The 20831-nt window shown below is 37.1% G+C and overlaps 1 protein-coding gene across 1 annotated transcript in view; it reads left to right on the top strand.

Annotated features, from left to right (window-relative positions):
* Window positions 1-20831, top strand: part of GPC6 (glypican 6) — a 798134-nt gene that overhangs the window by 577230 nt on the left and 200073 nt on the right. The window contains exon 4 of the mRNA XM_074859430.1: window positions 6615-6780. Coding sequence (XP_074715531.1) covers window positions 6615-6780 — 166 coding nt within the window. The remainder of the gene's footprint in view (window positions 1-6614; window positions 6781-20831) is intronic.

The raw sequence follows: 20831 nt of genomic DNA, 5'->3' as shown, positions 1-20831 counted from the left end.
AAAGAACAACAAAAATCAATAGGGAATAATTGTAACATGTTGAGAAGAAAGTCTCAAAGATATATGATGAAAAGTAGTGAGTGATTGGACTGAAGTTTAGTCTCTATACTGAAGTTAATTAAAGATGAAAGGAAAGAAAAAAGGACTTGTAGCTCTTAGGATGGGTGACCCAAAGGCTTGCAGTAATCCTGTGTACCCTATAAAGTGTAGTTGATGATACATCACAGTCTGATCCCAGTTACGTCACTGTTACAATGGGTGATCAGAAATCATGGTTTTGTGCTTAGGAAAAGTTTCCTCAGTTCTAGCAGGTTGCATGCAACAATCAGCAATTCTTAATTAAAGGTATGTCTCTTCCTTCTCTTCTGAAATCACAAGAATGAACTTCTAAATCATTATGTCCCATTTGATTTAAATGTAATTTTGGATAGAAAAACTAGAATTACACTGCAGAGGTTTTTGGACAGGAAGTGCTAGAAATGGAGTTGTCCACAGATATATTAACCTTTTGGTGGAAGAATGTGGGGACACTCCTACTCTTAGTGGAGTTTGCATTTCTCTTGGAGTTCGTTGAGACATGCCAATGTATTCAAGATCAAACATGACCTGGCCACATACATGAGCATTTTATTATTATTGCCCTAGTCCTCTTTGAAACTCTTGAGATAATTTGGCCATGAACAAAATTATGCTTGGGAAACTTAGCTCATTTTTCCATCATTAAGTTGTAGATGGACTACACAGAGACCCAAAAAGTGACTTAAGGATGTCAGTGCCCCAGTTTCTCAGACAGTGCATCATGCCTGTGCAGCACACAACATCAGTGTGCCAAGTGGGGAGTGCTAAAGACAGGGATTCATTTCAAAACTCTCTCCAGTTAGGGACCATTTACATGGGACTGCAGGAATATACCTCACCCTCTTGTGAGCAAAGTATTTGATACCTCATCTTGAACACCAAATGGGAAAGAAGTAGAAGTTTCCACTTTTTATCCAGTATCCTGGTTGTTAATGCATTTGTAAAGCTTGTGAGAAATTAAATGCAATTCTCTTCTCCGTCTCAGACTATGGGTTATTCTAGTGCAGAGGCATTTTAAAACAGTATATAATTCCTGGACCACCTGGCTAGAAATCAACTGGTTCCTCCTGGCAGTATCCCCCCAAAGTCTTCATGCTAAAGAGTGGCTCCATGTGATTCGAAATGGGATAATTTCCTTTGGGTGCACAGGAACTGTAGGAAGGAGTTGTGTCCCCTGTTGTGGTCTCTGGGATGGCACTTGGTTTTGATTTATTTTGCTCATATTTGACAGATTTTATTATATGCCAATAAATGACAGGAACTGGACCTAAGTATGGCTTTCTGCTGTGAGTTTAGGTACATTCAATATTACTTTGGAAGAACACCCCTACTTTATTACCAGACAACATATACCACCTACTTCAGTAAGAAATCTCATATAAATACAAGTAGAGAAACTGCATGTCAGTGTGTTTGATCCTTCTAAAGGTAACCAGCTGTTTAATCAGTTTGTCTGATTTTTTGCATCAGAAGAAAGATTTAGGTTTGTGTACCTGAGAAAGCCAAGGCTTTTGATTATAAAAACAGGTCAAATGTATAACAAAGCAGTCTTTGCAAATGCGGTGTTACGGGAGTACAACTTCATGGCTTTTACCCAAACAAGTTCTCTCCTCAATTATTTATATTTGAAAGTTCACCTTTGCAAAATCTGTCTTCTAGATGAAATAATATTCCTCCTAGAGTTTTTGAAGGGAGAAAACAAGTGTTCAGTAATGAAGCCCTTAAGAATCTTGCTTTTTGGTTTTTTTTAACATGTGTGCAAAAACGTACATTTAGATACAGCTGAAGCTGTCAGAAAATGTTACAAAATGCGGTAATGTAACATGTCCTGCAGCTACTAGGCTCAATCAAAGCTCAGAAAGGCACTTTTCTGATGTGCTGCATTCCATGTATGCTTATACTAAAATGAAGATGTCCTAGTCAGTCAGGGATACAGCATGATATAATTAATGATTCCTCTGTAGCAGTTTCCCCAGTTATGTCATTCAGTGTGATCTGATTGATTTATAATATATGATTTACATAAGGACTAGTTATTTCTAAACTTTGAAGTTTAGAAATAGGCAAATTTCTCTGCTGAGTTTAGCAGAGAGCCAATTGCAATGTATTTTAAAAGGAAAAAAAAAAAAAGAAAAAAAGCCAAGCTGTATCTATCCACAAATGTTAGTTACAGAAAAAATGTTGAAACTCCTGATCTGAAGAACAGCTCTCCTCAGCAAATGCAGGTTTTAAATACTTCTGAATTAAATTAATATCTGCCTTTTGACTGGTCTGCAGAAAAATATTATTAAGTGTGAGAGACTCTGAATATATTTTTTAAGATGGGAGTGAGAAACGGGCTTTGAAAATACATTTCATAGAATTTGCCAGCAGCAAGAAGTAGCAAGCCAATTATAGGTGGTTGAAAATCAACTTTCTGTGATAATCTCCAGATTTCATGTGTTCATAGCTTTTTGAAATACTGACACTCTAAGCTGAATATTTTTTATGTTTGTTTTTTAACAAGATTTCAGAATATTAGAGCAAAATTTGATTATTTTTTTGCATGGAAGATACTTCAGCTCTTGTTGAGGGAGGAAAAAGACCTGACTGTGTTCTCTGAAAATAAAGGTACAGAAAAAACAGCTAAAGCTGAGAACTGAAACTTGGCTGCTTGCTGAAGGCTAGATTCACGAAGGCACTTAACTTCTGTTAACACTTAATTTTTCTGTAGCATTTAACTTTTAGCCTTCAGACTTCCAAAGTATCCCAGTTACTTTAGTGTCCCTTTGCCACAAGTGGGAAGGGTTGGTCACCTAAAGGTACATCAGTGCTGCTAAGTGACAGGGTAATATGGAGAAAACTTCAGAACGGGACTCATCATGTGTTCAGGCCACAGCTTAGCTGTTAGCCGTCCTCCTGGATGCATTCTGGACCTCTCCATCTGACCCTCTCCACCCAGTGCCTATGGACTGTTTGGAGGACAGAGACTGCCTCCATAAACCTGCATGAAGATACCTGTCTTGTTGTGGTCCCCTCCCTTCTTCTCAACACTAACCCAAGTGTAGTCTAAACACTATCAGACGTAACCTCCTGTCTCACTTCACAACGTGCAACATTATATTTAGTTTCCTTTTACTCCCATTGCCTGCAGTACTGCCTCCTATTATTCCAAACACTTGGAGCTGAAAAATAACCACACAAAATAGTTATTATGTATTTTAGTCACTCAGGCACCAGGGGGGACCCAGAGGAGATGTCGTGCCAAATACTATGTAGTAGTATGGATGTGGCCAGCTTGGAGTAGAAGGTGCTAGCAGTAAGCACTGTGAACGTAAGCCAGTCCCTGCCACTTGCCCTCAGACACAACAATTGATCTGTGTTTACCAGCATAGCATCTTCTGAAACAGAGGCCTGCAACATCCAGCTTGATCAGCAAGGAGCTGCTTGTGTTGGTCTGTGTCAGAGGCTGATACAGATATGTCAGAGGCTTCTGTAGAGATTTTCTCCATCTGCTTTCTGCTCGGAGTCACAGCTTGGCCTCTTATCTTAAGAACTGCATTACTTGTCTCTAACCAAAAGCAGGGCACCTTCCTTTCTTGTAAAATGCTGTTGATGATCCCACAATTTTGTATGTGGGCTATTAAAACATTCAGACAATATATGAGACACCTGGGTCCTGCTCATTCATTTTGAATGGTAAGAATTTATCCTGACTGCTTCACAGTGGACTGTGTTGGGAGTATTCTGGTTAAAGCTGTTCTGTAATGCAACAAGAATTCAAGATTCACTGGGCCAGTGTAAATAAATATTCTAACTGGCCTTTAGGGTCCTGTCCTAGCAGATCAGAGATATGATCTGAACCTCTGGCAGAGAAAGGTATGATAGCTAGTTATGTCTCAGACTACACTTGTGATAAAATAAGGCTCATGTAAATATTTATGATATTTGATTTATATAAATATAATATAAAGACAGGAACTGTCTTCTCTCTACCTATGCTTTTCAAGAATGAAATTGCCAGGGAGTTTTTGTGCAAGTTCAAGATCCTATAGGTGTATGGGCTGTCAGCACAAGTACCAAAGTGGGCTTGGGAAAGTGTTGATAGCAGAACATGTAGACTCCAGCTGAACTTAGGGGTCAACCAGGTGTTGACAACTTTGCATTGACAAGACTTCTGGATCTGGAAAGAAGCATAATTTTAAGCATGAAAGGAGCTTTGCTGATAAAACTCTCAGTGCCTACCAATAGAAATACCTCTGGCTTTATGCAGCAATTTCAAAGTACTTTTGAAGATTCCATTGTTGATCATATATATTCTGCTTACAGTTTAGCTTTTGATGCTAAACTTTTTGTAAAAATGGGCCTGTTCTAGGTTTGGAGATATAAAGATAAAACAGTTGGATAAGTGACTCTAAAAATTAGTTCTGAGAAGTGGAAATAATGAAGTCCAGCTTTCCTTGTGTTTGCATTTTCTGCTATTTAATAAGGTGAAAGTTCCCCCTGGTGCTTTTTTAACTAGTGGGTCATTCACAGCATCATTCCTCCATGTGGATTCTTTGATATCTGTGAGGAATTGACCTCACGCTTCAGCCTTTTCCTCAATAAAAGCAGTAATAGAGCCTCTCTCCTTTTCTTCTCTCAGCTCTCTATTTTGAAAAAACTTGTAGGATCTTAATGTACTGAGACCTGAAGCCCTTCATCAAATTTGATTGAAATTGGCTAATGGTTCAAAAGCTATTGGAAAAGGATGGATAAACACACACTATCAGAGTGTTGTGCTAGTAAAGTACATTTCCCTAGGAATCCAAGGCAAAAATATCTCCTGAGCATACTCAGAAGCATCTGCTGTAGCTCTTAACAGAGCCATTAAAATGTCCAGTTTAAAGAGTATGTTCTGCATAGTTCTCTAAAAATCAGTGATTTAACATCAAAAAGGGAGAAAGAAATTCCAGAGAAAATGAAAAGAAGTGCCATTTTAGTACAGTCCTGATAATACGAACCATATCAGTCAGTTTAGCACATACTGTTATAGTGCAGTCAGATTCATGCTTTCAGCACATGCTACCATGAATATAGAAGAACAGTTTAATCCCTTCAAATTCATATTAGAAGTGTTGCATTTATTCATAAACCAACACGATGAGTGAAAGGAGTGCCACTGCTCTGCACTCTCCTGTCCAGGAATTTTGAAATCACTGAGGAACCTGTAGCCCTTTGTCATTGCTCTAGACTGTCACTCCAGCACGGGAAACTTACACTTCATTGCACCATGACAAGATGCTATTGCAAGTAGTACCTAACATGCACTTTTAATCCAAATAGAATTTCTGGCCTGAAAACGTACGCTGTAGCAGTACATACAATTTTAAAAGTCTGAGATGAAACAAATATGGAAACAAGAGGGTGAGGGAATTAATAGTTACCCAAGAAATTTCACATGGTTGTTAAATGTGACCAATTTGTGCAGTTTAAATTTAGATATAAAGGATTCAGTGGATGTCCTCCAAAAGATGATTTATCCTGTGCTTCAAGAGGTGGGATAAATAAACAACCCAAAAAGGACCCATTACTCTCCATTGAACATGGAAGGCACATTGCTGAATAGATGCTCAGCATTTTGATGACTAAAAAAGATGAGGTGAAGGATCATTAGAAATAATGGAGAAGCCCTATGCAAAAAATCTTTCCCTAACCTCCATGTTCCCTCTCCAGGAAACCCATATCCTTCTAATGCAAACTGTAACACATATCGCTAAAAAATTATATCTACACATTGCTTCTTTCTGTCAGCCACACGCAGTATTAATGACTTTGACAGGAAATCCTAAACGCATTGGGTGTTTTTCCATTGACTCTGGTGGCTGTTTTAAGTTCACCATGTGCAGCCATGTTGTGCCATGCTGATATGTAAATTGAAATGCATTAGGCTGTTGTCTATAATGCTTTTTGTCACTTAAGATGTTGAAAGCATACCAAAAAAAACCCCTGTCTGATCTCTTTATGAAACTGTCAGAGAAGACAGAAGGGTGTTTTTGTCTGAAAACAGAATGATATTCCTTTGTCATGGTGCAGTTCTGAATAAATTTATAGAAATCATCAAGATTATCCTGGATTTACTGTTCTTTAATAAAAAGGAGAATCTGATCTGGTGATGGTGTGATTTACAGGTCTAGCTTGAGTAGGAAGAGCGTGGGGTCTCCTCAGGATCCTCTGTGTTAGGATCAGTCAGTTACTGTCCAGCTGATTCCCTGGATGTTTTTCCTTTGCTTTCCAGTAGATTTTGTGTGGGAGGGCTGGGGAGGCAAGCACGCCATCAGTAGGGGAGTGTTGATTTCTGCATTCCTGAAAATCGCTCCTGGCTGTGCTAAATGAAGATAATTGGCAGGAATCGATTAGTCTCATAGGAGGGTGTTATTAAGGGTTGAGCTCTTTCCACAAATTGCCCCTTCTGTGCTTATTGCTTGAGAGGCATAATCTCAGCGATCCCGAAATTCACAGAACAGGAGATTGATTTCCTCCTTTTTCTTTTTCTTTCCCCCGCTTAAACTCTGCAGGTCAGTCCCACCCCAGGGTGCATCCGGGCGTTAATGAAGATGTTGTACTGCCCTTACTGCAGAGGACTTCCCACTGTGAAACCTTGCAACAACTATTGCCTCAATGTAATGAAGGGCTGCCTAGCAAATCAGGCTGATTTGGATACTGAGTGGAATCTGTTCATAGGTAAGAAGAGTTTAAATATTAGTGGAAGGAAATGCTGGTAATAGCAAACATCTGCAGTTTTGTGAGGCTAGAAGATGCTGTTAGTCAATATTCACAATGAAGCAACTGCAGATGCACCTCTACTTTCTAATTGACCTTCCTGGCTTGCAGTAAGAAATGTCTCTTTCCCCCTGTGCCAGTCACATTTTGTATTTCAAAAGGAATAGTGTGGTGTTACAGCTTCTGAGCTGAATTATTACATGATATGTGAAATGTTGAGAAAGCTTTGGTTGAGGATTTAATAACAAGCTTAACATAGCAGAAATATTATATATTACAACTGAAAACTAGGCTCTTGCAAGCTGAGAAGATAATAACATTGTATAACATCCAGTCAACATAAATCACAATAGCTGCTGCTCTTAATTCTGGTAGTATATAGGCAAAAAACTTTAAAAGTTACATACATAAGAAATTATTAATTCCTTGTTCTTGATTAAAATATGTAAATGTCTCCCTTTCAGTGTGCTGAGTAGAAAGTACCAAACACGCAATCAAAATGTTAGAATGGAGTATAGAACATGCATTTAAGGAAAACCTCTATTACAGTTTTATTCACATAATTCTTCAGTCAAGTAAACTAAGGAAAAAAAAAAAAAAAAAGAAAAGAAAGAAATCTCCTTTAAACAGCCATTCAGATATCCTGTAGCAAAAAAACAAAACTCCCAGAAGAGTAACATTTAACAAGAAATAAGACCTTCATGTAGCTTTTGATGTTACACAGGATAGGATGAGGAATGAGACAAGGCTAATGATAATATAGAAAGAACAGAAACAGATAGATACACCAGTCACTGATGAGCATCATAGCCTAGACTGGATTTCAGGAAAATAAAAGCAGCTGGAAAATATGGGCTAAAGCTCTCTTTATTGCAACCAAAGAAAGGAAAGGTTATTTTCCACTTTTAGGAGAAAAAAAAAAAAAAATATGAGCAATCTCATTTTGCTTAATTTCAAACCCCACTGACCAATGTGACTGAAAATTTGACTCTGACTCATTCATGGATTTTCACTTTACTCAGCACAGAGGTGATGCAAGATGGATAGGGAGAAGAAAACAGGATGAAAAATGAATCAGAGTATGAAAAGTGAAAACCAGTATTGAATGTGCTATAAAAATAGCATAAGTAAAAAATTCAAACAACAATAATAAACAAATGATGCAAATAAATATGCCTTCTCAGTCCCTTGTACTGGTTAAAGGAGCTGACATTGGAAGCAGTGCTGTATGGAGGGATACTGTGGGATTACTGGTGTGAAAAGAAGTCAGTTCATCATCAGAAAGCTAAGCAGGAGCTGATGGAAAAACAATGCCAACCTGCTAAAGACATTGCATGAGCTACTTTCACTTTGTCATAAAAGAGTAAGCAAGAGCTGAATTGTGACCAATTCTGATCAAAGAAAATAATATAGGCCTTTAGAAAAAAAAATAACTAAAATAAGCAACAGAGTTTTTATTAAGGCAAGCACCTTTTCAAATCAGAAGCTGGAAGGTAAGTTTTCAGGTCTTAAGAGAATGCTTCATCTTTTGGTGCTTTAAATACAGCAAGAGTGCTGGACAGGGTGAGGTATGTGTTGGAAAGTGTGGAAATGCTTACAGATTCAGACTTTCAGAGTGTTTGATGCAAAACCCTTGTCTTCATCAATGTCTTTAAGATTTTGGTTGTTCCTGCTCTCGGAAGATAAAAACTGCATGAAAGCTTGTAAATTATATTAAAACATAGTGCTAATTTATTAAATACTGTGTAATACACTGTGTACTTCCTTAAAGGAAAGCAGGCTGCTATGCAATTATCCCTTCTGGTCAGTGATGACAAGGCAGTATAAAGTCCAAATACATCAAGACATATTTTCTCTTTCTCCTACCAGTACAACCTCCCCTCTACAACTTCATGGGGAAGGGAATAGAGAAGGAGAGACAGACATCTTCCTGTGTTTGGAAAAGGTATTCTGTTTTATCCCATTTTGGAGGCCTCTGACAGCTTTGCTGGAGATGAGGGTCCTTGGTCCTTCCTTTATGAAAGATTGAAATGCGGCAACTTATCTCTGTCTCTGACAGCTGTCAGAGGCTTTCTAATGACACATGCAATTCCCTTAGTACTAAACACAACAAAACTTCTACTCACTGAATTAAAACGAACGGCAGCACTTTACAGCACCACTGAGCTATGAAAGATTGGAAATTATGCATGAGCAGTTTTTATCCCTGTTCCAATACTAGGAACCATGCACTAGGAAAAAAACAGGGGAAAAAAAATTATAATTTTGTGCACTAACAGTCTCTGCGTAGGCAGGAATCCCAAATGTTAGTGCATATTCATACACAACAAGATAGTTTTGCTTAGCTCATAATCTGAGTATTGGAAGGTTGTTTTGGCAAAAGTTGGTACTTGGTACTAGACAAAAACTCTCAGATGTGTTTGTCAGTAACTAAGCAAATACTGTAGTTTGGGTTGCATGTTCTGGTATTGTTCTGTAGTTACTCTAATTGTCCAGCAACACCCGAGATCTACAAGTGAGGAGGAACAGAGGAAAGTAAATGGGCTCTCTGACAACAGGATGTGTTACATGTTCCACCTAGTTTATAAATATAAAAGTCAGGACTGGAATCACATTTATATAGCACTAATAAATCTTGCATCTACTTTCAAAGCTAGGGAGAGTGGGACAGCTTCCTCCAAACATCTGGTGCTTTCCAAGATTTTATAGACTGTGAAAATTTGTAAGAGGTGAAACAGCTGCAGAAGCATGACACATGGTTTATTATATTTTCCTGGGTTTGTCACCTTAAGGTCTGTGTCCTTTTTGTGTAACATTGCATTACAGGCTTTTTGTATTTTGTTGCCTTCATTATTGCACGATAAAAGCCAAATGTAGCACATCTCATTCTAGCAGAATTCCTCTGAAACTCAGAATTTTGCCTGAGAAAGGAAGACAGTCTTTAATAATTATATTAGAATTATAAGACTGTAATGAATAAATGCTTCTTCAAGGTATCTATATAAAATATTTAAGAGGTATTTAAAAGCAAACCAGCCACACTGACTTTGAAAATGTGTATTTTGACAAAGCTTGCTTCTGATGTTTTGCCTGTTAGTTACCCCTCATAATCTCCTTTGCACCAGTCTCAAGCAAAGTTAGCAAATGCAAGATAAAAAGAATGAGTAGAGGAACTGTACTGCTAAGGAAAGAGATTGCCTCAGGAGAGGAGCTGACTGTTCTGTGGAATGGGGAAAAGGGGATTTTCTCTGTCTCATGGCCCAGCAGATATAGTCAAAATTATGCTTCTCTCCATGGAGCTATACCAATTAACAGTGATAAGGATCAGGGATCCCACTGTTCATTCTGTCACAGAAATACAGAAGAGATGGAGAAAACTATTCTGACTTACAATGATTCAAATCCCATCTATCTTAGGGAATTACACTCAGTTTTAGGAATACTGTTATCCTCTTTCTCTAGCTACCCTGTGTTTCAGTCCCTATTTCTATCTTGAGATTCTTTGACTTTCCCTAACATTAGCTTTCTCTACAATTGATCGTTATTTTCCTTTAACTGCTCTTTTCCCAAGAAGGAATGTCACTCAAGGAATGAGCTCCCCTTAGTGAGCACCATGTTTTCCCTTGATGCCCTCATTCAGCTTCAGAATCAACACCAGCAAAAAGATGATTTCCATGAAAACAACCGCATCTCATTCTGACCACTGCCTTATCCACAGGTTCAGGATGGCAAAGTGGCCATAACCCATTTATTTTTTGCAGGATTTATTTCACAATTAGCAGTGGGGTTAATTTTCTTCTGTCTTGAGACAAAAACATAGATGATACTAAATCTGAATGTCAAGCAAGATTGTGAGCCAAATATTATAGATCTTACTTAAATAATTCAGAACAACAGAAGAGTAAAAATCCAGGTAGTTGCTTTAATCACAGCAATGACTGTACCTGGGCTTTTTTTTTTTTGGACATCTAAAGTAAATCATAAGTGCTTTGTTACTGTATTTAGTGACAAAGTGTACACTAGTGTAGTGCCTGTGTAGTAGTGAAGTCCATGGATTGCTTTGCTGCAATCCATGGAGGTTTTCCACTGCATGTCTATTTATAGCAGCAGAAATTAAAAATTGGTGGTTTTTTTCCTAGAAATTATTCAATGGTAAATCAGACACACCTTGATCTTGTTCCCATGTTTTAATAGGTGGGAGATTGTGGAAGACATTTCAGAAGTTGTGCAGTAACAGAGATGTGCAAATGACTGTGATTCTGATGGCTCAGGATCACATCCCTGTCTGTGCAAAGGAGCCAAGGGGCTCCTGCACTAGTTCGTGTCCACAGCCATCCTTCTGCTCCGGCTGGACACCAAGTTGATTTGCTAGCAGTGTGTTCAATATCTGACAAGCTCTGTAGTGTAGCAAGGCAGATCAGCATGTGGTGTCTTCATGCTGTAGTATTCAAGGCCAGCAAAGGTGGCATCCAGACTCAGAGAGCCCGAGCCACTTCTTACTGCCACTGCCCTGCTAGACCTCAGCCACAGGAGAAAATCCTATCTGCAAGGTTTCAGCAAAAGCTTCTCCTTCCAATCCTGAAGTTATTTCACTTATTGTCATTACAGCAGCTCTGCACTACTAATAAACTTTCTTGCTATTGTGCTTTAAGAATCCCTCTTTTTCTTCCCATCAGTATGACTCAGACCTGAGGAGATCTTGAGGCAGAAGATAGGATGCGGTCTCACTTATAACAACTCGATCATTTTAAGTAAAACTCCCCATCAAAATAAAAAATTTAGGGTGATATAAATATGCAATCAGTTTTATTTACTGCTTACAAAAGCCCTCAGGACTTGGTGTTTTCTCTATTCCATGTGCAAGTACAAGGATAAACATTTTCCTTTTAATGCTTCAAGAGACCACCTAGATTTGTCTTTTTTTTAATGGCTTATTACAATAATAACTGTGTTCTTCAAGATTCATTTTGGTTCATGGAAAAATCAGTCTATAATTGTAATAGTAATCCCTTACAATTTTCTTGTTCCTGTGTGTACAGCTACTGTAAATAAACATAGACATAGCTGTGTAGGCAACTACATGTTAGGTTCATGAAAATAGGGAACCTCTGAAGTGTATTGAAATAACATTCAAAACAGATTGGGGTTTTTGCCCTTTCTTTCTCTGAAGTGTACAACATCTGTCACTTCTATTTACCCTTACACACTACAGACCAAAGGCAGGCAATCTGTTGTAACTCAGAAGGCAAAAGTCTTGCTTTTGCTTGATCATGGTAAGTAAGAGCTAAAACCAGGGATTTTAGAAACCTTGGTTACCTGGCACTTGAATTTGTTCCCTCTGCCACCCTCCTCCTTAAGCATTATTTTGTAAGTATGCTGTGATTTTTTAATATATGTTTACCTCTCATAAAGACTCTGGGAGAAAAATTAAGTTATATTGTTCCCTCCATGGGAAGGCACTGTAGAAGGTTCCTGCAGTCCTGGAGTGCCATTACTCCAAATTTCTGGTTTCTGGTAGAAATTCATGAATTTTGGTTTGACAAGCATAGAATGGGTACTTGAATGCAAACACTAAAATTTCGTAATATGCATCTTGTGCTCCTATGAAAACTGATAGCATTCATAGTTAAGGCAGCCTAAATCTCAAAACCTGTATATAAAGCCTTATTTTCAGTTCATGTCAAATTAGCAAACATCTAATTATTTAGGCTAAAATTACCCTTTCTTGCTTTCTTCCTGAATGAAATGCATCATGACACCTCTGGTGAAACCATCTTTGCCACCCATCAGAATGAGAATAGGGAAAATCATCTTAACCTGATGCTTTTTATCTTTTCTATCCATTTCTTAGAGAAACTTTAGTGCCTCCAGAGTTTGAAGAAGTAATATTTTCTTTAAGTCTCTTGTCTGTACAGACTATAGTAGCTGTTATTATATATACACCAATGTCTATTCCCTTAGTTGAAGTGACAGGGTTTGGTGGATGGCTCTAAGGGTTGTGGAGCCCCATCCTGATTATATATGAAAAAATGTAGTTTAGAATTCTTTTTCCCGCTTTAGCTTGTTTCCCAGAAGAAAGGGAAAATGAGTACTCTGTTGTGTGATACAACTGCAAGTTGAGTTCCTCAGAAGTTGAGAACTACCATATTTGCGGATGTAAATCTAATGTTTATGAAAAAAACCTTTAGTGTGCTTCAGGCCCACCAGTCTCCACAATATATAGGTAGTCTACACGAAGGAATTTGCAGTGGTATGAAAAAAACACACTTAACATCATAAAACAATTATATCAGGTCAGGATAAAAATATGTAGTTGCACATATGAAGAGTGAACTCAACTTGACACCTAATTAAAAGATTACAGTATTATCATTTTTTAATTCTCTAATAAGCAGTTAGCCTCCATGATCCCATATTTTCCCCTTGTTTTCCGGAAATAGTAGAATCACTGCCTACAATTTAAATATGATACCAAGACCTGATATCTTAGTCAGAGTATCTAGGAGCACCCCTGAAATAAAGGGAACATCACCATTCAGTGAGGTCAATAATGTGTGGAAGAAGGGAACTGTATTTGCTCTTTCCTTACTGTTTCTCTTCCCTCAGAAATATAAAGTATACACAACCTGGGTGTGTAATTACTCAGATGGTAAGGCATTCAGCCTGGGAGAAGCTCTCTGAAGTTGTGGCACTGCCAGCAGCATTGAAATGACAGCAGCACTTGCCTGCTGCTTAAACTCTACTTACCCTGCTAAATCTGTGTGCCTCCCCCGGGGCAATACAGCTTCTTGCGAGCAGTTCACAGCATCCATTGCCCTGTATACTTGCTTTAGGATGTGTCACTGAAGGAGGTTGCTTCTGTGGGACTATGGGGATCTTCTGCTCCAGTTACTGGCTCAAGAGGGCTGGGACTCATCTGGCCTGATCTTGCTGTTCGCTGACACCACTGGCAGCTCGTTACTAGGAGGATGCATCCTGGAAGTATGCAAATGGCTTCACTCGCAGTGACTCTTGAAAACTGCAGCTCCTGAAGAGGGGCTGTGGATTTCTGAAGATGTAGATGCTTAATTGAATGCAACTTCTGGGGCTACTGAGCTTTGACATGACTTGTGGAAATGAAGCATGGTGGTTATCTATGCTGTTTTTGTTAAGAATACAAAGATATTAGTGCATGTGAAGCACATCACCCATCATCATGTCATGTGACAGTTACAAATACTGGATCAAATTCAGCAATTCTAGAATTCTACCTTTGCCATCTGTACACAATATTCTTGTACTGTATGATTTCTGCATTTGCAGGAAAAAGCTTCTCAAACTTGAAGTGGTATGAGAGACAATACTCAAGCATTTTCGCCAGGCACAACAGAGCCCTAAGCTGACTGCAGCATTTAGATGCTACAGTATCTTTTGAAAATAACAAGGCTGATCAGCATCGTCAAAAAGGTTTAAAAGATTTTATAATTAAACCATTGGACTCAAATGATGACTTTTTAGTTTCATTTTCATTCCTCATCTTGATACAGAGAAATGATTACTTGTTTTAAGATTTTTTATTTACTTATTTACTTATAGAAAACTGCTTAGCAACTTATTTCCTTACTTATAGCAAGTTATAGTATTACTTATAGTATTTTTTAATATTGCTAAGAATCCTGCTTTCCCAGACTGTTCTGTGGAATTTTACCAAGGACTACTGTGTCCATCAAAACAAAGCAGTTTACTGTGAAAATCTACCAAGAACTGCAGTGTTCAGCAAAATAATCACGTTTTTGTCCTTGAAGAACAGGTGTAGTCTAACTAGTTGGGCCTCAGTAATGAGTAAAGATAGCCATATACGGATTGTAGAAGTTTCATTGGTTCCATTAAATAAGATAGGATGAGTAAACCAGCTGAAAAATATTTTTTGTTGTTCAAGAAATTGGCTAAGAGAATCTGCGCATGCTCCGAGGGAAAAACAAGGTGAGAAAGACTACGAGCCTTCCTCCCGAAGACGCGCCCCCAGGAGGCAATGCACAGGTGCAAAGATAACATAAACCGCTGACACCAGCCTTTCGAACTAACCCAGCCTTACTCATGCATATGTATGTTTGTGTTATGTAATCCAATGAATATGTATATCTACACTCTATAAGTTTTTGGTAAAAAGTGCTGTTGGTGTGCAAGCTTTGTGGAGAAATCCCCTTGCACCCCGGCTGGAGTAAAACATACCTGCTTTATAACTCTATTTCGAGTTGTAGAGTCTTTTTTCCGCGAATCAATCTCCAACACTTTCACATAATTTTACATCAGAGTGAAATGACTGGCTAGTATGCATGAGCGCAGTTTGGAAGTTGCATAGAATAGCAAATTTCTCTGTGTTTACAGTCAGGGGAAGTTCTGGGGAAGCTGTTTTGCCACTGCCCTTCAAAATGCTATGAGTGAAAGCAGGAAGGTTAAATGAGACATCTCTTGAAACAAGAGAATACATTATTAATTGCTCGAGTAATGCGTGAATCAAGCATTATTATTTTGTACTTTTCCAAGTCCATAACTATGCTCTCTCAAGGGATTTCTTGCTTCCAGGACTGGAGTAAACAGTACTGCTCTTTCTGTCCTAGGTTACCATGTATATTAACACCTCAGAAGAGTTTTCTCTTCAGTGGAGGAACTGATCTCTTAATTAATTATGCTTATGTAGGTCTGAATCTCTGTTTATCTGTAGGGACATCCCTCAGGCACTGTGCTGATCTCCCTGTTTCATAGGCCAGGGACCAGCTGGAAAATATTGTGCCTCTTACCTGGTCGGGTTTCCCTTCTGGTTTGGTAAGTTTGCACCTGGTCTCTCTGGCATATGAAATAAGGGTGTGAATGGAGCACACACTGTAAAGAGATTTCTTTCAAATGCTGCAATCACGAGGGGTTAAATATCAATTTAATGGGTTTGAACTTGCTACTTGGGCTGTACTTAATTGAGGCAATGTTGTATTAGGCTAGAAAGCGTGAAAATTATGTTATCTCTATGAACATCTTCAGATACATCATAATTTGGCTTGATCAGTATTGATAAGCTTCATATGATCTGCATTTTATGTTTTACAGACACTTCTGTTTTTAAGGGAAAAGATGATTCAATAATTTGAATTTTGCCCAGAGTAGTACTGAAGGTTATATTTCAACTTTTGTCTCTGTGTCCATTTTTCTGCATTTTATTTCTGCTTGTATTCAGCTGTATTTAAGACTGTATACCGCAGAAAAGCATTTTGTTGCACTGTGACACCACTTTATACTTTTTAAATATTTTGTCTTAGAATCTGCATCTATTTTAGAAGACTGCATAAGTAAGAGTCAGTTTTCATACACTGAAAATAGAACTTGAAACTATGTAATATTTTAAATTATCTGTTCTTCCTGATAGATTGATTTAGTAGCTATTTCAGATTTTCTAAGCTTCATATTAGAAACAAGTATCAAATTATGTCCTCCATTATTCAGGTAAATGTATGAGAGATACATGTTACTGAGGGCAAATTTATCCTACAGCAAAAAACCTCCCTATCTTACTACTATCAAAACACCTGGTTATATCTGAAACTACTTTGCTGAGGTTATTATTCAATATCAATAAAGGTGATAGGTACAAATCCCTTACCACAATGATGTCATAGCAAAATTGGCATTGATTTGCTTTGTATTGTAATTTTGAGCCATTGCCTGAAGGCTAATTTGTTTATGATAATGTCTTAGGTAGTATATTATCTTTTTATAGTCAAGTCTATGACCTTAAAAGGAAACTGCACATACTTATTTTTGAAATACAGAAAAAAAAGTAGTGTTGGCAATCAGTCTTTATTCCTCCTTACAAATAAATCTTAATGCTGTACATGAACAATAAACAAAAAAAAAAAAAAGAGATTTGGGGTTGTAAATAATCTGCCAGTTTCCATTAATGACACATTTAGGGGTTTCTTAGTATCATCTCCTATGCTTCTTTAGTCTTTGAATTTCAAAACAAGTTTCAATTTTATGTTTCTTGAAGAATTAAAACTCAACCCAAAATTCAGTAAAAGAATTCAGATTTGTGGACAATCTCAGTCTCAATCACTAAATTTTCTTTACTTTTTAACTGCTTATTCAGGTCTTTTTTGAGCCATACATAAACTACTCCATATTGCCAAACACTCCAAACCTTATTAGCAATATGGCAAAAAATACTCAAATACATAATTTTGTATGGATATTATATTAAGTACATATGTTCCTTAATGTAAACAAAATGTTCTTTGTTTTCTAACAAAGCCACGTAGATGTATATACAAGGGCACAGATTACACTCAGTCAACATTTCCATTTCAGAAAGACTTTTTAAGGATAAACTGAGAGAAAAGGGTGAAGAGTGGTTTACTGAGCTATAAATTTCTCATGAAAGAGAGACTATGACAAAGATTCCCTACACAGTACCCCATATCAGTTTCAGATCTAGTGGAGCAAAAACTTAAAGCCATTAGAGAGATCAGAATTTTAGTAAAACAAAAGATTCAGGAAATAATTATTTTTTTTCAGGTAAGGATTCTACGGATTCCCTTCTTGCAATATGTCAACCCTCCATTTCTTCTTGTAAAGAAATATTTTTTTCAGATGCAGGAATAATTGGGAAAAACAGAGATTTTTTTTTTTCCTCCTTTCTTTCTGCCTTGCTAACAGAAAGTTTTATCATTTCTATAGTCAAGAGAATTAGTTTGGCCCAGAATGCTATGACAGAGTTGGTATGGCCAAAATTCATTGAGCATTTTTGCAACAGTGAAATCTAAATGCATTTGGGAGATTCCAATGTGTTTAGAAGGTAATATGAAAAATTCAGCTGTTATATTTCTTATTTGTCTCTGTTACTCAGTGTCACCTGCCCTGTAATATAACATTCAACATTCCTTAATGTCATTTATATTGCAAGTTAACCAATGGGAATTTAAACTCCCATGACATGTGTTTTTCATTTAGCCACCAGAAGCATGTGCTGAACTTTCCATGTCAGTAGAAACTCACCTTCATAATATCACACTTCAATTTTCAGCAGCAGTAAAGAGCCTTTCTATCTGTCTTGTCTTGTTAACTCATAAAATACAGATAACTATGTAGGAAAAAATAGCTTGAAAAATGAAGAATGCAATTTCGGTTCCACTGGATATTTGTTGCTGACCTCAAAAGATAATCCAATTTTTCAGGCAAGCTTTGCACCTCACTGTGTTGTTGTGAAATAAGATGAAGGTCATTCTTTGCTTTCAGTGTGCAGGTTACAACAGCATCTTGCACTTAGCTCAACTGTAGGATGAGATGAAAACCATCACTAAACAAATGATGTACTGTAGTAAATGGAGAGTACCAAAACAGCAAGAAGTTATCCTGAGCATGAGCCAATAAAACATAGAAGACTCACAAGTTGCTAACTTGAATTTCATATACGTAATGAAAATGTAAAGAAAATCTTCCAGTAGATTTCATTATTCTAATAAAACATTTAGGATGATACCCACTGGCATTTAGTTATACTTCAGCATCCTTATTTTAATACATTGGTTAAAGGAAGCTGGTAAGCACGATATAGACTGTCCGTAATATACGAACATAAGTGTGACAGTTCTGGCACACGTAGCTACAGTTTGTGATTTGTGTTTCATTTATACACTCAAAAGAAGGAGTTTATGTTTTTTCTTATGACAAACTAAAATGAATCCATGAATATTTTGTTGGTTGAAACTTTGCTGATATCTGCAGTGCTGGAAACATACTCTAAATCAGGTTCTCCTCTTTGTACTGCACTTCCTCTTCAGTTAGCTTTTCATAGCAGTTAAAAAATGAAATGGTTTTGTTTCCTTTCTACTTTATCCTGGGAGATTTTCTGTCAGGAAAACCTTTCTGTGGGAGGCATGAGAGATGGCTGCTCCAAGCCACGCTGATGGCTATAAACGTATTTTAGTAATACAGAAATCCTCTATTCCAGATATTAATGACTGACAGTCTCATTTTAGCACATTGACTGCACTCAGATAAATCACACTTAAATTATTAGGCAGTTTTGAGTCTTTTCATAGTTTTACTGTCTTCTTCATATACAGTTAATATATTCTTACATTATCTTTCAATCTTTTATTGATATAAACACATATTTTATTTGGTTTGTTCAAATGCAGCTGCCAGAAAAATATATATAAAACCTAGTTGTCTGACTGATGCATGTTTTGAAGAATGTATATATAAATTAACGTTAAAAAAATGACAACGAAGTGAAACGAAGTTAGCACCTTTTTAGGAAGCCTCTGATATTCCAGTTGTGATAAAACTTGTCTATAAAAGTTTGATAAAAGCTTAATAAACTCAGGTTGAAATCGGGAGGGACAGCATGGCAGAACTTTAGCTGATGCAATAATTTAGTAATGGAAATACAGCAGTAAACAATACATGAAGATCTAATTCCACTCACGTTGAATGTAACTCTAAAATACTTCCAAAATTAATTAATTTTGTCAAGTTATTTGTTACTGACAGATGAGGAAAGCAAATACTTATTTTTCTTTCTGTGAAAGCACCTTATAGCTCCCCAGTCCCCTTTCAGTTCAGGAAGATAAAAGTCTCTTGGTTCTAAAATTTGGGGAGTTTCCTCTCCCCCTAGAAAAAGGATTTTGATAGTTTGCATATCTAATTATACAGGCCATGAAATCAAAGGCAAAGCTGCTGCACAAAGTCCAATGAGTAGGATAAGGGTAGTCTTGCATAATGTTTCAAGTTGGATTCACATTTGTTTGAAATCTGGCAATATTAAACTCAATCATAAACCCAGATAAAGTTTACATGAAGATACTTCTGTTCCAGTCTGCCTTGTTGCTGCTGTTCAAGCTGAACTGGCTACAAGGCATGACCTCTAGGCAGCTACTCTTTACAGGGAAAGAAACCATCAAGTAAACATAACTTGCACTTTTTGAAGAAGAAACAGTTTTAGAGTGAAACAACAGGTTACAAATAGCTTTTTCCAAAGTACATGACACTGAATGATAATTTTCACTTGCTCCTCATTTTATGTTCATCTCATTTGACCCAAATGGTGATATAGGTACAGATTTTGTAAAGTCTTTGTGACTTTATAGTACTCCATAAGTGGCAAGAATGCAGCTCTTTTCAGGTGATAGCAGTATATCTAGTTTTGTTGTTGTTGGGTTTCTGCCCAGTTGTGCTCACCTCTTTGATTTTCAGTGTTCCATATAAGTATGCAAAGCATGTTACACACAGGAGTCTTGTACTATAGCTTCATCAGTGCCATGGGAAATGTGTTTTTAGTTGCCACAATTCTTCACTTATTTGTCTAAAAGCATTCTATTTTGTTGTAGCTTTCACCTCTGTGGACTTCTGAAACAAGTGTTCAAACTGAAGAACATTGTGTTTTCTATGGATTAAAATAATAAGCATTTATAAAGAAGGATAATCTCTCTTTTCATTTTTAACTTGGTCACAAAATCTTTGTGTTATCAGAAGTCTTTTTGGTTCAAATTTTTGAATGCTTGTCCATAAACCTACACAAATTTGGAGAGATTTGAGAATACCATACAAAGTAGATAGTTCTGGATAAAATCAGTCTTCATTTATCTCATGTGATGTTTTAGTATTCCAGTTCAGTTTATTTGCAGATATTACCATAACATCTTTTTCTTGGAAAATCTGCCTTGCAATATATCCTACACATATGTGCTAAGCTGTTGTAAGAGAGATGAAAGACACTCAGATCTCCGATTTACTGTGTTTCAGGAGAGGACTTTTTGAGGGGAGGAAGGTAGATTTTCTGTAATTGTTCCCTCCAGTCCAGAGTAGAGCTCAAGGTATACTGCAGGACCTTCAGGCATAAAAGTACTATTCCAAGCATTGAAGATCCCTAATGCGAACATGAAAAAAAATAATTATCTTTTCCTGTAGACCAAATTGCTTTTCAATACTTATAAAAATATACTCTTTAAAATAAAAAATAAAAATGTTATTGAATTAGTAGT

This window comes from Strix uralensis, chromosome 2 (genome assembly GCF_047716275.1).
Source record: "Strix uralensis isolate ZFMK-TIS-50842 chromosome 2, bStrUra1, whole genome shotgun sequence".
Taxonomy (NCBI): Eukaryota; Metazoa; Chordata; class Aves; order Strigiformes; family Strigidae; genus Strix; species Strix uralensis.
The sequence above is the reverse complement of the archived record's forward strand: the minus strand, read 5'-3'. Positions and strand labels throughout refer to the sequence as shown.